Below are 20,864 nucleotides of genomic sequence, written 5' to 3' on the forward strand. Positions count from 1 at the left end.
TGTTAGAACAACATAAATATAATTGTGATAAAGAGTTTGCGTCCGTTCAGCGTGGTAATTTAACTCCCATCATCAAAACTATCGATGAATCACATTGGATTTATAAAATTTTGGAAAATTTTTTTAGTGAACATCCATTAAAACTATAGCAACGTAGTCCGCGTTATTGTAGTTTGAAATTAAAAGACTCTAATGTTATCATTAGAGTAAGACTAATGATCTATACTAGACAAGATATAGATGAATTTGATATTTAACTTTAAAAACTTTTAGACAAAAAGTTAATCGAAGAAACTAGAAGCCCTCACTCTAGTCCAGCTTTCATGGTAAGAAACCATGTTGAAATTAAAAAAGGAAAAGCTAGAACGGTAGTCAATTATAAACGACTAAATGAAAATTTAGAATTTGATGGATATTTTATTCCAAGAAAAGATGTTTTGATTAATTAAACCAAATGATCAAAAATCTTAAGCAAATTCGATTGTAAGAGTAGATTTTGGCAAATTCAATTGACTGAAGAATCGAAAAAATTAACAGCTTTCAATACACCTAGAGGACATTACCATTAGAATGTTATGCCTTTTGGTTTAAATATAGCACCCCCTACTAGACAAATGGGTATATGACACGGAACCTTTAGCGACGGTATATTTTCTGTCGCAAAAAGTAACCTTTTGCGACGGTTAATATCTTGTCCCTAATAGTCACTTTTTGCAATGGCAATTCCTGTCTCGAAAAGAGAGAAGGATATGTTGGATGATTTTTGCAATGGCAAACCATTAACCATCGTAAAAGACCTATTTTTTTGAGACGGCTTTCTATCCCCATCGCAAAAAGATTTCTTTTGCCATGGCCTTTGTTGTCGTGGCTAATGGACCCAAAAAAAAAAGCTTCTTATCCTCTCTCTATCACGCTTGTGTTTCTGTGTCACGCCCTCCTTCTCCTCTGCCCCCTTTCTCTCTCTCTCTCTCTCTCTCTCCACTGCCGTCGGTACATGAGCACATGACGACCACCGCCATTGATATCACCATTGCAAACTAGCAACCATTCTCTGAAATGGAGGAGACGCAATAGAAGGGGTTTGACATTGAGATCGCTGGCCAAAGTTAGAGGCTAGAATCGACAGAGGCGGCAATTGAGATGCGTAGTAGGGGCGGAATGTAGTAGGGGAATCAAAAACCCTAATTTTATTTCTCTTTTCTCTCTCTCATATATATATATATATGTATATATAAGCAGTTTCAGATCTCTCTCTTTCTTCAATTCAATTTACAGAACATGATGATTTGCTTTGTTTTGCTTTGATTGCTTTCTCAGAACTCAAAAACAAAAACAAAAACTCTATTCGATTCATCTAAAATTCTCATTTTCTCCGAAATGGGGTTGTGGGATTCCCTCCTCAATTGGCTCTGCAGGTAATTTACTCCCTTCTCTTCTAATCTTCCATATTTTTTGTCATTCTTCAGATTGCCTCTCTCTTATTTTCTTGGAAATGTTGTTCACGGTTTATTAGGTTCAACTTGGTCTCACGGGGTTTCTTACATGGCCCTTTAGAATTACACTACAATTATTCATAACAAACACTACAAAAATTCATAACTTCACCTCAAAAAATTCTCAACTTTCTTATGATAGTGGACTGTGCATGGTAGTATTTCCTTAAGAAAATTGAACAAAATAGTTTACCAAGAAAAAAAAAAAAACAAAACAAAACAAAAAAAAAAAACTCTATGCAAGAAATACAATTTGTAAACAAAACTATTATTGCAGTATTTTTCTAATACGAATTATGTGTTTGGTTTGAAATGACAAGATTACAAAAGATTGTCATTATGCATGAAATTGAAAGTGAGAGAATTCAAGTTCATAGTATTATTTGATTTCCCTTTTTTTTTTTTTTTTTTTTAATTACTCTTTGCTCCATAACCTTTGAAATTGAGATCACTCTAAAATTAAGATTCTATATTCAACTCCACAACATCAGCCCCCAAGCAACAGTGTGGCATTCCAAATATGAGATGGGCTTGTTACCAACAAAACAGAGCACCCACGTGCTAATTGTCAGGGGGAAAAAAATCCTAATTTTGTCTGCTTTGGTTAGTGTTTTAAATTGAATAGCTATACCATGTTGTTGGATAATCTTTGAGAAGCAAATTTAATTAAATCAGTTCCACAAATACAAAGAATAAATTAGAGTAGCAAAATTCTTTTTGGAAGATTTACGATCAATTTGGTTCACTGTAATGGTTCTTTATTTTGGTGTAATGAGAAAAAATGTGGTATGGAAATACTATGATTGGTTAGTTCTGTTATATTTTCTTTTATGAATTTCTTATTGCCTCCAATCTTAACTAAATTAACCAAATGTATTCACTCTCTGCTTAATATGCAAGAAAAGCTTTGGCAGACTCGTGAATTATATGCCTCATTTAATGCAATGTTGGAGATAAAAGACTTGATGCTAAAGAAAACTTCTTTGTTAAACTCTATAAACCCAACAATTTGTACTCTATCTTCCTTCCTATTTCTAGTTTTGCTAGTTACAATTCTTATATTCTATCCTAGTCCTACTTAAATCTAAACTTTTAGATTCTGAAATACCTTTCCACAATTTAGCTTAAAGTTTTCTCATTCTCTTGTTTCGTTAACTAAATTTGTATCGTCTACAAATTTTATACACTGGAGATATCCTCTTTGAATGCTCTTTTTAAGTTCATCCATTACTATGTATGTAAGCATGTTGGAAATACTATATTTGTGATATGATATCTATTAAACTATATGACACAAAATGAGGTTTCTTTCAAAATGTTTAATAAGTCTACATTTTGTATGTGTATAGGACATTTTTAAAGAGGTCATTGTCAGATGGCAACATTCTTTGTGAAAGCAATTCACCCATTGAAGCCACTAATGTTTGACAAAATGAATATCACAATCAACTTTTGCTTGATAAGACGCAAGGTCTTTCAGAGCCAACTCCAGAAATCTTAACTTGTGAAAATGAATTATCTTATTCAAGGTGAGCTTACATCACTTTGTTAAATCTAGTACCTGAAGGAGCTCTTTTATCATTTAACTTTGTTCTCTACAAGTGTAATTGGGCTTTCCCATTATTTGATTTACGGAAGCTAATATAATGGCCAAAATTGACCATCTAATTTACATAATTCTTTGAAGAATAAAGTAGAAAGGCTCTGATAAAAATATAATGTTCCAAAATCGTCAATTTGTCAAAAAACCAGTTTGGACTAGCCAATTGGACTGGATTGGCTCAGATGTGGAGCTCTTATAGACCAAATGCCCAGGTGACCATAAAGTTGATGAAATTCAAAAAGTGTAGCTGCACTAAAGCTTTAACTTTCTGGATTCATCATGAGTGGACAAATAATCTACCCAGATGATATGAATGGTGAATTTGAAACTATTAAAGTATCATCTTATAGCGATCCCGGGTTTACCCTTGTTGTACAGTGATCCGGACATGTGTCCGTAGATGTTGGTAGTTGTTTATTATCTTGTTTGCATCCTTTTTACTTTGTATATTAAGTTATAGGATGTGTTGGGCAGGTTGGTTGTGTTTGGGAGCCTAGTATTGCTGCCCAGATTTTTGGACCTTCGCTCGAGCGAGGAGTTGGTCGCTCGAGCGAGAGTTGAGTTCGTGTCTGGTGGGTCGAGCCAGAGTGGCTTCGCTCGAGCGAGCGATGGCGTCTGGTTCTGGACCTGAGAGTTGTATTTCTTGGCTCGAGCGAGCTTTTCATGGCTCAAGCGGTCTGGTTTGTTCTTCGCTCGAGCGAGAGGTCTGTCGCTCGAGCGTGCTTCTGGTTGCAGACCTGAGGGTTTGAGTTGTTGGCTCGAGTGAGCATTCTTTCGCTCGAGCGCACTTCTGAGTTTTTGGCTCGAGCGAGAGCTTCTTGGCTCGAGCGAGAGTTTTCTGTGTCTGGTCGCTCGAGCGACAAAGGCTTCGCTCGAGCGAGCGTGTTTTATATCAGCGGTCAATAGCGTTTTTGAACATCACTTTTTCACTTTCTTTTTTGATCAAACCCTAGATCCGAGACTCTCTCTCTCTAAACTTACACTCTCTCTAAAAATTGATCTCCCTAGGGTGTGAATCTAGCCTAGGGCTTTTGTTAAAAAGATAGAGGGCGTTGAGAGCTTTGTCTTAATCTGAAAAAGTTTGGATTTGGAGCACGTTGATCTTCGAGTCTTCATCTCCTTTTTGGCTTAAACTTCGAGGTAGGGATATCCTACTCCTCTCTATGGATTTTGTCTTTAAATTTTAGTATTTTGAGATGTTGGGGTTGGTTTGGTAATTTTGTAAAAGTTTGGGGCTTTTGTGTAATTTTACAAAAGTTGGGGTTTTATTCATAATAAACCTAGATGCATGATTGGAATAGAGAAATGGAATAAATGTTGAATCATTGATGAAAATGGGACCTAAGGGTTGAAATGTTAATTATGGTTAATGACCTAATTACATTGTTTGATTAATTGGGATAATTAATTGTGAGAAATGAGGAAATGAAATGTTGATTGAATATCCATTGTGTATTTATTTTCTGTTTAGAAATAACTGCTTTAGGCTATCGGTGGAGGATAGTCGTGATTGTTGTAGACAATGCATGATGATTAGGCAAACGGAAACTAATCAATGGAATGTGTCATGGAATTTGACGGTTGATAGAATACATTAACTGTATGTATTGAGTGATTGTATATAGAACCAATGTGTTTGTATACGTTATGTGTAGAGGAGGAGATGGGGGATGTACTCCGCGGTTTAGGGGAAGATAGGGGATGTACCTCTAAACCGGATAGTGTTGGGAGAAGATAGGGGATGAACTCCGTAGATACAGCTCATATGCTTGTCTAAAGAAGTGAAGATAGAGCTTATATGCTTATCTTTGTGAAGTGTGGATATAGCTTATATGCTTATCTGTGGATATTGTGGTTATACATATCTGTTGTAGAATGTGGATATAGCTTATTTGCTTATCTGAGAATGTGGATATTGTTGTTATACATATCTGTTGAGAATGCGGTTAGTGCTTATATGCCTATCCGTTGAAAAAGGGAAAATGAAAGGTAACTTGGACTCATAAGTCGTATGACATAAATTTGTGATTTATGTGAATGTATCAGTGTTGGCCATCTATCAATTGCTAATCTTTTAGTCATTGTTCATGGTTGGTTTAGTATATTTCTACTGGGCTGTGGCTCACCCTATATGGGAATATCATTTTCAGGTACAGGTAGCATGCCACCTCCAAGGACATAGCTTGGGAGGCTAGAGGCGGACATACTTTTGTCGTTTTACTTTTTGATGTATTACATGTAAATTCAAGCTAAGGGCTTAATGTGTAAACGAGTTAGTACTCTTTTGTTGTAACCAAGTGTTAACTTGGAACGCTGTAAGCCTGTAGTGCATTTTGCTTTTGTTGTTAACATGTAATACTTTTGTATGAAACTCTGATGTATAAAAGAATGTGGTTATTTCATATGTCTTATTTGATGGGTTTAATGTTATTATTTTGAGGGCGTTACACATCTAACAAAAACATGTGGATTTTGATTACTATTTAGACTGTCTTTTGAAAATTGAATGAGTAATTTCAAATACCAAATGAGCTTATCATATATGATAAACATTTGAAGCTTGAATATTGTATTGAATAAATCTTATATTTAAAACGTCTCTCTAGTATTGTTTTGCATGCATAGCTTGACTCTTCTTGGAAGTTAAAGTCACTGTTTGTGTGTCAATTAGTGTTGAACATGTGGTGTGGTATGCGATATGATGGCCAATTATATCTCACATTGTACACTTATATAATTTAATAATTGCAACATTCCTCTAATTAATTGGTTGTCTTATGTAGGTATACCCCCTCCATGTCTAGTAGACAACTTTTTCCAGATATGCAGCAGAACCAATATCTGGAAAATGACCGTGTTTGTTTGGATGGACATCGAGATTCATTCCACTACTCAAATTTTTGGGACGTGGATTGGCTTTCTTCATTGGGAAATTCATGTGAAGAAGAAACTTATGAAAGGTGATTTTTGAGATTCTGTTAAAGTAATGATTCCTGAAATGTTGTTCTGAAATAAGCTTAAAGTTCAATATTTTAATTGCTGTCATCATCAGCACCACTTCATTTATTTAGTGTCTGTCACTGCCAAGGGCCACCTCTTTTTTTTCCTCTACTCTCATTGCCATCATCACCACACATATACCTTTTGTCAGCCATCAACAACTTTGTGTACAAACATTCTTTGACCCTTCATCTTTAATAAGAGAAAAATACTACTTTCACATAGTAATTTACTGTAACAACAGGAACCAAAACAAAACAAACGAAACCAAACCAAACTAAGCCTTGTGTCCCAATCAAGTTGGGTTGCTACATGAATCATTTTTGTCATGCTACTCTGTCAAGGGTTATAGACTCAGTTAAATTAAATAAATTCATGTCCTTTCGTTGACATCTTCATTTGTTCATAGAAGTTGTCATCAAATATGTGTGTATATTGATCCAGATGCACAAATATGACCACCATCATTCATATCTGTAGATATTATACTTCCCTTGTCATGTTCTTAAATTCATACAAATCCACACGACCTTCCTTGCAATGTTCTGTGGTTTGAACCCTGGATTTAATGGCTGCAGATCTATGCTCATAAGCTCTCCTATTACCGGTACGTCATCAGGTAACGTTGTTACTGGACTTAAAATGGAGTCAGGTGCTTCTGCTAGTACATCTGGGTTCAGCATGAAGGTCAGTAATATATTGAATCTTTCTGGTGGCACTGTCATGACATGGTATACTTGTCAATCAGAAAATATGCCATGCATACATATTTGACAACTATGGTTCACAGGTATAGGCAAAGTAGAATAGAATAGCATTAACTTGCCCTATTCTTTTTTCCTCGTGTTTGTGCTTGTGAATCTTAGATTTGGATCTTGTCAGTTACATCTATTTACTTTTATTGCCATATCTTACTTCCTTGTCTTGCTTTCTTTGTTGACTAACTGACATTAGATGCATTGTTCCTTTTGGATTTAAATTTTCTTGTTTTATATTTGTTTTTGGTCAGCATTTTCATGGCGTTGATACACTTTGCACGTTATGATGATCCCATTTCTAATGTATTTTTAATTATTTTTTTTAGTCAACCAAACATGGGAATTGACATTTTGATGGAATGACTTTTTATTGCACTTCATTCCAGTGATCAGTGTACCAAACACTACCTCAATTCTTCAACATTTCCATGTGAAAATCTAAAGTAAATTGAGTGCATCTTCAATAATCTTCAACCAAATTTTGGGGAACTGTGTGATCTTATCATAATTAGGGTCGCCATTTGGGTGAAGTCTCAGTTAAAAGGATATTTTTATTCAGCTAATGAGATGGTGCATAATTTGCAATAGGTGAGGAGGAGCATTGGATTTTCAATCAGGTTGTAGAGGTTTTCTCAGATGGGAGTGAGCAAGCTGGAGTATGATCTGGTTTTGTGGTATGCTCTACCTATGTGTTGCTATGCTTTACTTAGTGCTTTGGCTGAGTGTGGTGTAGTTTGCTTAGTTTTTGCTTGACTTTATTGGGCTGCTGTTTTCATTAGTGTTGGCTATCTGATGTACTCATGTGTTTGGGCCACCCTTTTGTCTTGTTGTTTAGTTGTTTTTTCCTTGCTACGTTGGTTCCTCACCAACTCTTGATGGTGTGCTAGTGTGCTTATCGGTGCCAACCTCGTTCCTCGGCTCAATTTATCCATCAATTCAATCTCAAACCTTCAAATCCCAAACTCAACAGGGTAAGGGAAACTACCCATTTCCTCATTCTCTCTCTTCATCATTCTTGTTTTAGTAGGTTTGATAAATTAGTACTTCTCTGGCAAATCCATTTCTATGACTTTGCAATGTTGCTAGAAATTATGTTTGTATATGCGATTCTGAAATAATATGTAAATGGTCTGAATTTGTGACATCCCTGTTCTGTATTATGCTAAATTGGTCCTAAATCTGTTTATGGTCATGTGTTTAGCATGATTTTGTGTGCCATTATGTGATTTTGAATTCGTATCTGTCCATCGTAGGAATATCTGTTTGAATAACCTGCTTTGGAAACTAAATTGAGGGCTTTATCGGCCACAGAACCCAAAATTGATTACGCCATTGTGGTTGGCATAATTTTTAGAGCCTACGATGAAGTTTAATTAAAAATTTATTTGGGCCAATTAAATTGATTAAGCTGGTAAAATGAGTGCCCAATTACTCTATATTATTATTATATTGTGACTTAGTGAGGCTCTATACACTCAAATCCCTCTTTGTTATTCCTCTTGGCTGACTTAAACGTAAGAGAGAGAGAGGGGAGTCGGCTAGAGAGAGGGAAAAGAGGAGAGTTTGGTGTTTGGCTCAAATTTGTGAAGAATCGGAGGATTAAACTCAAGGAATTACTATAGTTTGGAAGATTGAGCCTCTAGGTAAGCATTTGGTCTTGAATTCATAAGTTTGAGATTGTGATCTTGTAAGCTCAAGGGTTGTTGTGATCAAGAGCATGTAATAAGTTGATTTTTGTTGAGTTTGGAGTCTTAGAACTCATGCATGTAAGAAATTGCTTTGAATTTGCATGTTTGAGCTTGAAACACATGATTCATGTAGAGTTTTGGTTGAAACTCATATTTTGATCACCATCTGTACCATCTAAGTTGAGAATGATGAGCATCTCCCACATGCATGTACAAATCATGGGAGTATAAGTCTTGAATGTTTGAAATTGAGCATGTTAATGATGGGTTTGAGATATTTTGGGACATGCATGTAGATAAATCAAGAAATTGAACTTCATAATGTTATGATCTTGCAAGGGAACCATGTTAGTATGATTATATTTGAGATTTGAGCCTTGCATGCAAGAAGGGTAGCTGGGAAATCGAGTTGAAGCTCAAGAACACAATCTGGAATTTCCAGAATTTCTGCTTCCGCTCGAGCGGGGAAGTCCACGCTCGAGCGTAGAAAACGAGCTCCCAGCATCTTTTTGCAGACATGATTCCCGCTCGAGCGGGGGATTTGACGCTCGAGCGGGGAGCTATGTAGGCAGGCATTACGCTCGAGCGGCCGAGTTCACGCTCGAGCTGGAATTGAAGGCAACCAGTACTTTTGCAGACCTAAGGGTCCGCTCGAGCGGGGGAGTCTACGCTCGAGCGGGGACCCTATTTTCTGAAATCCTGTTTTTGCATTTTGTGTTCTGTTTTCCGTTCTCTTTCACTTGCAAGCGCTCTTAGGCATATGTTAAGCATTGCAAATGAGTTAACGAGATAATAATAAAGCCTAAAGAGGAATATGTGAATTAAAGAACGGATTAAACTGTTAATGACCCCTTTTGTGTTCATGAAACGTGTAGGGTCAAGCTCCAGGGCAAATCAACAAGCCGATCACTGTGAGTAATATCGATATTTGAATGCTTGTGAATGTCCAATTGTTTACCCCCTTTTTAAGCTTTATGAACTGCTAATTGGGATTGTGGACGTAAGTCCGATATGAATGCATAAATAAATGGGCCAAAGGCCGTTTTGACATAAATGAATGGGCCAAAGGCCGTTTTGACATAAATGAATGGGTCAAAGGCCGTTTTGACATGAATGAATGGGCCAAAGGCCGTTTTGACATAAATAAATGGGCCAAAGGCCGTTTTGACATAAATGAACGGGCCAAAGGCCGTTTTGACATAAATGAACGGGCCAAAGGCCGTTTTGACATAAATGAACGGGCCAAAGGCCGTTTTGACATAAATGAACGGGCCAAAGGCCGTTTTGACATAAATAAACGGGCCAAAGGCCGTTTTGACATGAATGAATGGGCCAAAGGCCGTTTTGACATGAATGAATGGGCCAAAGGCCGTTTTGACATAAATGAATGGGCCAAAGGCCGTTTTGACATGAATGAATGGGCCAAAGGCCGTTTTGACATGAATGAATGGGCCAAAGGCCGTTTTGACATAAATAAATGGGCCAAAGGCCGTTTTGACATAAATGAATGGGCCAAAGGCCGTTTTGACATGAATGGAAATCTGAATGGGCCAAAGGCCAGAATATTTAGAACTACAGTCACTTGGTTTGAATTTCGTATAGTTATATATCTGTTAAATAGAAATATGAATTGGGCCTAAGGCCGTTTGGAACACGTTGTTCTACATTGTTATGTAACTTCTGTATTTGATTTGATATTATTCACTGGGCTATCGCTCACGCTCATTCATGTGTTTGTAGGTGAGCCAAGAGAAGTCCAGACCCAGTCTCAGTGAAGTCTGTATGGAACAACTAAGGTTTTGAGAGAGTCAGCCCTTGTGTCTCACGCACGAGACCCGTCTTCGCCCTTTTGTTATGTATTTACATTTTGTCAGGTTGGCGAAGTTTTGTATATGTCTGCTTATAGTTTTTATGGGTTGACTTAGTTTTGGATGATCCTGTCTGTACAGAACCTATGTCGCTATGTTTCTGTTGTGAGTTATTAACGTACATATGTATGGTTTGTTTTGATGTGCCATGTAAGCACAGCTCTATGGACAAAGTTTTAAATTTTGCTTCCCTTTTGGCCCCTTTACTCTGATGTGTTAAGTCTGTTTTGGTTTGAGGCCGTAGGTAATCCTTGGATTACTGGCCGGTTACGTCCTTAACCCATGGGGGCGGGTTCGGGTCGTGACAGAGTGGTATCAGAGCATGAGTTAATAACTCACACACTTGTCCAAAAGAGCAATAAGCGTCTAGATAAGCTCTAGGTTGCATTTATAAGTATGAGTTTGGAAGCATTGATTATATGCTTAAATGTTTTGTTAGGAATAATTATATGTGTAAGTTGTGAACTACTTGCATTGCAAATTATCTGGAAATATGTGCTCCTTAGTGTATGTGTACTTGTGTACCTTTTGTATGAAATATAATGCAAGTTTAATCAGATGGTGAGAACTAGAGGTGATGAGTTAGAGGAATCCTCTACTGCCAGACTGGACAGAATGGAAAGACTGATCCAAGAAATGGCAGAAGCATTGAGACAGCAACAGGAGTGGCAACAACAGTGGCAGCAACCACACCCGCCCCTTCCACCTCCGGCACCGCCGGTGCCAGACCATCAGAATGATGACCGGATTATAGCTCTCACCAAGGAATTCAAGAAAATGAAACCACCACAGTTTCACGGGGGATTAGATCCGTTGAAAGCCGAAGCGTGGGTCCTCGGCATTGAGAAGTTATTTGAAGTGTTTCCCTGTTCGGAGACCCAGAAAGTGCTTCTAGCCACTTTTATGCTAGAAGATGAAGCGAGAAGATGGTGGATGTTGATGAGAGAAAATCACAGAGATGTTGATTGGGTGAAATTCTTAGAAATCTTCTATGACAAGTACTTCCCACAGTGTGTCCGGGATAGGAAAGTGGCAAAGTTCATGGAACTCAAGCAAGACAGCATGACTGTAGCGGAGTATGAGGCCAAATTCACTGAGTTGGCCAGATTTGCACCACACGTGATTGACACTGATTATAAGAAGGCAAGACATTTTAAAGGTGGACTCCGCAACGACATCCTAGAAAGGGTGAATGTCCTGAAATTGGAGACCTACATTGGGGTGCTTGACCGGGCCATCATATCAGAGGCTAACATAGCTAGACAAGCTAAGCCGACAACCGAATGGAAAGGCAATAAAAGACAAGGCTTCTTTTCGAAGAAGAAATTTCTGAAAAAGCAAAACACGGGCTCCTCAACTACTTCGAGTTCTTCCCGAGACGCAGCTCCCATGTGCAATATTTGTAGCAAAAGGCACCGTGGAGTCTGTTACCATGCATCAGGAGCCTGTTTTAAATGTGGAAAGCAAGGGCACATAGCCCGAGAATGTAATCAGAACAGTGGGAAACTCGTAGCTAGTTCAACTGCATCAGTTCCAAAGCCGGGAAATACTTTGAGACCTACTACTACTGGGGACACAGTGAGACAGGGGAGAGTCTTTGCACTTGTTCCGGGCGATACACGGAATGCCAATGCCGTTGTTTCAGGTACCATTTCAATATGTAATCAGGATGCTTTTGTGTTAATTGATTCGGGATCAACGCATTCATTTGTGACATATGCATTTGCATCTAGACTGAAAAGACCCCTAGAATTGTTGCCATATTTGTTATGTGTGTCTGCTCCGTCGGGGGAATCTGTGTTATGTGACTATATATATCGGTTTTGTGACATGCATATTGAGGATGCTACCCTATATGTAGATTTGTTGCCCTTAAACTTTAGACATTTCGATGTAATTTTGGGCATGGATTGGTTGACTAAATATTGTGCCACTATAGATTGTGTGACAAAGAGGGTTGTGTTTAAACCCCCAGAACAGAAAGAGATTGTGTTTGTGGGAAATGGGGTAGTGCCTCCACCCTATTTGATATCTGCAATGAAAGCATGTAAATTGATCAGGAAGGGATGCCAGGGTTATTTGTGTTATGTATTGACTGAACAATCCGTGAATGTTGAATTGAATAATATTCCTATTGTTAGAGAATTTCCGGACGTGTTTCCGAATGAATTACCAGGGGAGTTGGTAGACAGGGAGATAGAGTTTACTATTGAGACTGTGCTAGGCACCCAGCCTATCTCAAAAACTCCCTACAGGATGGCTACCGCCGAAATGAAAGAATTAAAGGAACAGTTGCAGGACCTTCTTGATAAAGGGTTTATACGGCCTAGCACCTCGCCTTGGGGTGCACCAGTGTTGTTTGTAAAGAAGAAAGATAGTACTTTGCGCCTGTGCATCGATTATCGGGAACTGAACAAGATAACGATAAAGAACAAGTATCCCTTACCCCGTATTGATGATTTATTTGATCAGTTGCAGGGATCAAAGGTGTTTTCTAAGATTGATTTGAGATCCGGGTATCATCAGCTGAAGGTTAAAGCAGAGGATGTGGAGAAAACCGCATTCAGAACGAGGTATGGTCATTTTGAGTTTCTTGTTATGCCATTTGGAGTGACTAATGCTCCAGCAGCATTTATGGACCTAATGAATAGAATTTTTAAAACCTACCTTGATGAGTTTGTTGTAGTCTTCATCGATGATATTTTGATATACTCTAAAGATAGACTTGAACATGAACATCATTTGAGGACTGTTTTACAAATACTTCGGGAAAGAAAACTATTTGCTAAACTAAAGAAATGTGAGTTTTGGTTGGACGAGGTTGTTTTCTTAGGGCATGTGATCAACAAGGAAGGAATTTCAGTGGACCCGCAGAAAATAGAAGCAATTGTGAATTGGCCTACACCAACTAATGTGACAGAAGTTCGCAGTTTCATGGGCTTGGCTGGGTACTACAGGAGGTTTGTAAAGGACTTTTCGAAATTAGCTGTACCTCTTACCCAATTGACACGTAAGGGACAACCATTTGAGTGGAATGGTGAAAGAGAATCAGCCTTTCATGAATTAAAGACAAGATTGACCACTGCACCAATTTTGACACTACCTTCAGGTACGGAAAATTTTGTAATTTTCAGTGATGCATCTTATAAGGGTTTGGGTTGTGTGTTAATGCAGAACGGGAAGGTTATTGCTTACGCCTCCCGACAGTTGAGGCCACACGAGAAGAACTATCCAACGCACGACCTAGAATTGGCCGCAGTTGTTTTTGCCTTGAAAATTTGGCGGCATTATTTGTGTGGAGCAAAGTGTGAAGTTTACACGGATCATAAGAGCCTGAAATACTTCTTCACGCAGAAAGAGTTGAATATGCGTCAGAGAAGATGGCTAGAACTGATAAAGGACTACGATCTAGAGATTCAGTATCATCCCGGGAAAGCTAATACAGTGGCGGATGCCTTGAGCAGAAAATCAACAGGGAGTATGGCTTGTTTGCTTACTGAATAAAGGGAGATTTTGCAAGACTTTGAAAAGTCTGAAATTGAAGTGGTAGTGTGTGAACAGGGCGGATTGATAGCCGCTATTACAGCCGAACCGGCAATTGTTGATGAAATCAAGCAAAAACAGAAAGAGGATGAGTTCCTCAAAAAGGTGATTAACGAATTTGAAGCGAGCCCGAAAGCAGAATTCAGTATTGAGAACGAAATGTTGAGATTTCGGAACCGAATATGTGTTCCAGACATTCCAGAACTAAAAAAGAGGATTTTGGATGAAGCCCACAGATCCGTATTTGCTATGCATCCGGGTAACAATAAAATGTATCGGGATTTGAAACAAACCTATTGGTGGCCTAAAATGAAGGGGGAAATTGCAGAATATGTGTCCAAGTGCCTTCAGTGTCAGCAAGTTAAGGCTGAACACCAGAAACCAGGCGGTCTACTTCAACCTCTCCCTATTCCTGAATGGAAGTGGGAACATGTGACTATGGATTTCGTTGTTGGCCTACCTCGGATTTCCCGAGGTATGGATTCGGTTTGGGTTGTAGTTGATAGACTGACTAAATCCGCACATTTCCTGCCTGTCAAAACTACATTTACTGCTTACAGGTTGGCTACTATTTATGTTGATGAAATTGTCCGTTTACATGGGGTTTCGGTATCCATTGTGTCGGATAGAGATCCGAAATTTGTATCTAGATTGTGGAAAAGTTTGCAGGAAGCTATGGGAACAGAACTAAGGTTCAGTACTGCATTCCACCCACAGACAGATGGCCAGTCAGAACGAACGATACAAACTTTGGAAGATATGCTTCGCATGTGTGCTTTGGATTTCCAGGGGAGTTGGGAAGATTACTTGCCACTTGCAGAATTTGCTTATAATAATGGCTTCCACTCCAGCATCGGTATGGCACCATACGAGGCTTTGTATGGTAGGAGGTGTAGATCACCCATTTGTTGGACAGAGGTCGGAGACAGAGCTTTGCTTGGGCCTGAAATTGTACAAGACACCTCTGAAAAGATCAAAACTATTCGGCAAAGGCTCAAGACAGCTCAAGACCGACAGAAGAATTATGCAGACGTTCGGAGAAGACCTCTTGAATATGAGGTCGGCGACCATGTGTTCATCCGAGTTTCTCCGATGAAAGGCCAAGTCAGGTTTGGGAAAAAGGGCAAGTTGTTGCCCCGTTACATTGGGCCGTTTCAAATTTTAGAGAAACTTGGTCCAGTTGCTTATAGAGTTGCTTTGCCACCGGGATTCGAGCAAATCCATAACGTGTTCCACGTGTCGATGTTGAGGAGTTACCTCCGAGATCCGTCACATGTGATTGATTATCATCGGGTAGCTATTGATGAAAATATGGAATACGCTGAATGGCCGGAAAGAATCGTTGACCGACAAGTGAAAGAACTGAGAAACAAGTCCATCCCAATGGTGAAAGTAGAATGGAAGGAACACTATGGGACGGATGCTACGTGGGAAAAAGAGGAGGAAATGCGACTACGCTATCCACATTTGTTTCCCAACGAAGGTAAATTAAGTTTGGAGGACCAAACTTCCTAAAGGGGGGAAGACTGTGACATCCCTGTTCTGTATTATGCTAAATTGGTCCTAAATCTGTTTATGGTCATGTGTTTAGCATGATTTTGTGTGCCATTATGTGATTTTGAATTCGTATCTGTCCATCGTAGGAATATCAGTTTGAATAACCTGCTTTGGAAACTAAATTGAGGGCTTTATCGGCCACAGAACCCAAAATTGATTACGCCATTGTGGTTGGCATAATTTTTAGAGCCTACGATGAAGTTTAATTAAAAATTTATTTGGGCCAATTAAATTGATTAAGCTGGTAAAATGAGTGCCCAATTACTCTATATTATTATTATATTGTGACTTAGTGAGGCTCTATACACTCAAATCCCTCTTTGTTATTCCTCTTGGCTGACTTAAATGTAAGAGAGAGAGAGGGGAGTCGGCTAGAGAGAGGGAAAAGAGGAGAGTTTGGTGTTTGGCTCAAATTTGTGAAGAATCGGAGGATTAAACTCAAGGAATTACTATAGTTTGGAAGATTGAGCCTCTAGGTAAGCATTTGGTCTTGAATTCATAAGTTTGAGATTGTGATCTTGTAAGCTCAAGGGTTGTTGTGATCAAGAGCATGTAATAAGTTGATTTTTGTTGAGTTTGGAGTCTTAGAACTCATGCATGTAAGAAATTGCTTTGAATTTGCATGTTTGAGCTTGAAACACATGATTCATGTAGAGTTTTGGTTGAAACTCATATTTTGATCACCATCTGTACCATCTAAGTTGAGAATGATGAGCATCTCCCACATGCATGTACAAATCATGGGAGTATAAGTCTTGAATGTTTGAAATTGAGCATGTTAATGATGGGTTTGAGATATTTTGGGACATGCATGTAGATAAATCAAGAAATTGAACTTCATAATGTTATGATCTTGCAAGGGAACCATGTTAGTATGATTATATTTGAGATTTGAGCCTTGCATGCAAGAAGGGTAGCTGGGAAATCGAGTTGAAGCTCAAGAACACAATCTGGAATTTCCAGAATTTCTGCTTCCGCTCGAGCGGGGAAGTCCACGCTCGAGCGTAGAAAACGAGCTCCCAGCATCTTTTTGCAGACATGATTCCCGCTCGAGCGGGGGATTTGACGCTCGAGCGGGGAGCTATGTAGGCAGGCATTACGCTCGAGCGGCCGAGTTCACGCTCGAGCTGGAATTGAAGGCAACCAGTACTTTTGCAGACCTAAGGGTCCGCTCGAGCGGGGGAGTCTACGCTCGAGCGGGGACCCTATTTTCTGAAATCCTGTTTTTGCATTTTGTGTTCTGTTTTCCGTTCTCTTTCACTTGCAAGCGCTCTTAGGCATATGTTAAGCATTGTAAATGAGTTAACGAGATAATAATAAAGCCTAAAGAGGAATATGTGAATTAAAGAACGGATTAAACTGTTAATGACCCCTTTTGTGTTCATGAAACGTGTAGGGTCAAGCTCCAGGGCAAATCAACAAGCGGATCACTGTGAGTAATATCGATTGAATGCTTGTGAATGTCCAATTGTTTACCCCATTTTTAAGCTTTATGAACTGCTAATTGGGATTGTGGACGTAAGTCCGATATGAATGCATAAATAAATGGGCCAAAGGCCGTTTTGACATAAATAAATGGGCCAAAGGCCGTTTTGACATAAATGAATGGGCCAAAGGCCGTTTTGACATGAATGAATGGGCCAAAGGCCGTTTTGACATGAATGAATGGGCCAAAGGCCGTTTTGACATGAATGAATGGGCCAAAGGCCGTTTTGACATGAATGAATGGGCCAAAGGCCGTTTTGACATGAATGAATGGGCCAAAGGCCGTTTTGACATGAATGAATGGGCCAAAGGCCGTTTTGACATGAATGAATGGGCCAAAGGCTGTTTTGACATGAATGAATGGGCCAAAGGCCGTTTTGACATGAATGAATGGGCCAAAGGCCGTTTTGACATGAATGAATGGGCCAAAGGCCGTTTTGACATGAATGAATGGGCCAAAGGCCGTTTTGACATGAATGAATGGGCCAAAGGCCGTTTTGACATAAATGAATGGGCCAAAGGCCGTTTTGACATGAATGGAAATCTGAATGGGCCAAAGGCCAGAATGTTTAGAACTACAGTCACTTGGTTTGAATTTCGTATAGTTATATATCTGTTAAATAGAAATATGAATTGGGCCTAAGGCCGTTTGGAACACGTTGTTCTACATTGTTATGTAACTTCTGTATTTGATTTGATATTATTCACTGGGCTATCGCTCACGCTCATTCATGTGTTTGTAGGTGAGCCAAGAGAAGTCCAGACCCAGTCTCAGTGAAGTCTGTATGGAACAACTAAGGTTTTGAGAGAGTCATCCCTTGTGTCTCACGCACGAGACCCGTCTTCGCCCTTTTGTTATGTATTTACATTTTGTCAAGTTGGCGAAGTTTTGTATATGTCTGCTTATAGTTTTTATGGGTTGACTTAGTTTTGGATGATCCTGTCTGTACAGAACCTATGTCGCTATGTTTCTGTTGTGAGTTATTAACGTACATATGTATGGTTTGTTTTGATGTGCCATGTAAGCACAGCTCTATGGACAAAGTTTTAAATTTTGCTTCCCTTTTGGCCCCTTTACTCTGATGTGTTAAGTCTGTTTTGGTTTGAGGCCGTAGGTAATCCTAGGATTACTGGCCGGTTACGTCCTTAACCCATGGGGGCGGGTTCGGGTCGTGACAGAATTAGTGTGTAATAGAAACCCTAATACTTTAATTGGAACAAAACTTAAAATGTAATTCAAAATAGATTATACAAACCCAATTTGGGAATTCAATATTATAGTGTTTCTTATCTCTATGTAATTTATTAATAGACATTGGATTGTAAAAATATTTTCAATAATGGGTTCGTATTTAAATCTAATGATTTTATTGTATAATATGGCACTAGTTTTTTTAACCAATCTTAATAATTAATATTCACACATTGTGACATTGATCTTATAAGTTTTTCTGGCATTATCATAGCAAAATATTGAGAACCGATTGACACACTAAAATACATAAACGGTGTCGGATGTCAATGAAACTTGACACACACAACTAGCTAGGCATAAATGACATATAGGAAAAGACGGGACTCAAAACTAACTCCCGGTTTTGAATCTAGAGCCTAATTCCCATTTGTGAAAATTTGTCCTTTAAAAACTCTTTTTCAGAAACGGTTAACATAATAAAATGGTCAAACGGTGTTGGATGTCAACAAAACTTGACAAATATGGCTAACTAGGCACAAATGACTTGTAGGAAAAACGAGACTCGAAACCGATTCCCGATTTTGAATCTGGAGCCTATTTTCCGTTTGTGAAAACTTGCTTTTTAGAAACTCTTTTTCCGAACCAGTTGACTCGCTAAAATGCTCAAACGGCGTCGGATGTCAATGAAACTTGACACACACGACTAACTAGACACAAATGATTTGTAAGAAAAGACAGGACTTGAAACTGATTCCTTATTTTGAATCTGGAGCCTAAGTTTCGTTTGTGAATACTTATCCTTTAGAAACTCTTTTTCGAACACACACTAAAATGGTCAAACAACATCGGATGTCAACGAAACTTGACACACTTGACTAACTAGGCACAAATGACTTGTAGAAAAAGACGGGACTCGAAATCGATTCCCGTTTTCCGATTTTGAATCTAGAGCCTAATTCTCGTTTGTGAAAACTTGTCCTTTAAAAACTTTTTTCCGTAGCTTGAAATTAATTATGTTGTAAATGATGAATTTTTTTTTTGGTTTCTTTTTGCAGATGCAACCCTTGAGTATGTGATGATATCTTCATATATTGATATTGGAGCTTATTATTGATATCAAAACAAGCTATAATATGTATGTTTTTTTTATATTTATGTTGTCGATACTTTTATTTTGTTTTAGATACAAAAATTTGAGTTCTTGAATACAAAAAATTATTAGTGTTGTTGGAGGATGTTTTATATATTTTTGTAAAGAATATTTGGTTGACAATTATTACAGGGTACATATATATTATTCTTGGTTTATGATTTTGTGGGTATGGATGTGAATGTGGATGTAGATGTGGATGTAGATATAGATGTAGATGTAGATGTAGATGTATTTTATTTTAGAAAATATTAATAATTTGTATAGGAAATGAATTAATAAAATATATATTGATTATAGGAAAATAATTTTATTGTGACAATAATAAACCGTCACTAATGTAATCATTATTTCCTTACATATTATTAGCGACAGATTAATCTGTCGCATATAACATATTAGTTTAAATCATTAGCGATGGTTTAAACTGTCGCAAATACAGTATTAATTTAATTCTACTTTTTTGCGACATTTTAGACCATCACTAATAATACTTTTCGCAACGTCAAATACTGTCGCTAAAAAATTTTTGGTGACAGCAACCGACATTGTCACTAAAAGTGAAGTTTTTTCTCCTTTTTTTGTGTCGGGTTAAACCGTCGCAAAAACCTTTGATTAGCCGTCGCTACAAGAAAGCAACAGTTTGTAACCGTCGCAAATACTTTTTGTCACGCCCCCTTCTGCCACCCCTTATTTCTTGTCGCTACTCCGTCGCAAATTTTTGCGACGATATGTGAACCTTTTGCGACATTTAAGACCGTCGCAAAAACTCCGATTTTTAGTAGTGACCACAGGTATTTCAACGGTGAATGGATAAAATCTTTAAAGATCTTAAGGATTGTTGTGTAGTTTATATTGATGATATACTTATCTTCTCCAAAGTCCGGGAGGAGCATAAGAAACATTTAAAATTACTTTGTGAAAAATTCCAAAAACATGGAATTATTTTGCCTCCAAAAAATATTGCACTAGAAAAAGAATCAATGAAATTTTTGAGAATAATTTTAAACCCGAAAGGTCTAAAATTACAAGAACATATTTTGTCCAAAGTACGAGATTTTCCTGATACTCTTGAAAATATAACACAATTACAGAGTTTATTAGGTATTTTAAATTATGGACGAAATTTTATCAAAAATCTTTCAAAAATAGAAATTCCTTGGTTAACCAAATTAAAGAAAAATGTTATTTTTGAATGGACAGCAGAAGATGTTGCTTTAAGTAAACAAATTAAAGAAAATGTTAAAACTTTACTAGACGTTTATCTTCCTAAAACAGGTGATATATTAATTTTAGAAACAGATGCCTTAGAAGAATGTTGGGGATGTGTTCTTAAAGCAATACCAAGTAACTTATGGCATGATAAATAGATACCTTTATCCAAAAATGGGATTAGACCAAGAAAAAAATCCAATACCCATAAAATTACAAAAAGAAGAACTAATTTGTGAATATAATTCTAGAACATTTAAACCAAACGAACAGAAGTATATTATTTTTGAAAAAGAATTACTTGCAATAAAA

The 20,864-nt window shown here is 38.0% G+C and overlaps 1 protein-coding gene across 7 annotated transcripts; it reads left to right on the top strand.

The window, feature by feature from the left end:
• The first annotated feature begins 813 nt into the window (after window positions 1–813).
• Window positions 814–19,509, top strand: LOC114302230 (phosphoinositide phosphatase SAC3). 7 transcript variants are annotated; one of them, XR_014348759.1, is made up of 7 exons: window positions 824–1,163; window positions 1,318–1,415; window positions 2,843–3,022; window positions 5,880–6,056; window positions 6,675–7,528; window positions 7,690–7,825; window positions 19,246–19,509. XR_014348759.1 is itself a non-coding variant. In XM_082902082.1 (6 exons), the coding sequence occupies exons 2-4, from the start codon at window positions 1,378–1,380 to the stop codon at window positions 6,868–6,870; spliced, it is 411 nt and encodes a 136-aa protein (XP_082758208.1). In that variant the 5' UTR covers window positions 917–1,163; window positions 1,318–1,377; the 3' UTR covers window positions 6,871–7,528; window positions 7,690–7,825; window positions 19,246–19,509. The 7 variants fall into 7 exon arrangements, 3 of the variants coding, with proteins under 3 accessions (XP_082758207.1, XP_082758208.1, XP_082758209.1); XR_014348760.1 differs by having other exon boundaries at window positions 7,742–7,825; XR_014348761.1 differs by having other exon boundaries at window positions 901–1,147.
• The last annotated feature ends 1,355 nt before the right edge of the window (window positions 19,510–20,864 follow it).

Source organism: Camellia sinensis, chromosome 13 (genome assembly GCF_055761805.1).
Source record: "Camellia sinensis isolate YWXY chromosome 13, ASM5576180v1, whole genome shotgun sequence".
Classification (NCBI taxonomy): domain Eukaryota; kingdom Viridiplantae; phylum Streptophyta; class Magnoliopsida; order Ericales; family Theaceae; genus Camellia; species Camellia sinensis.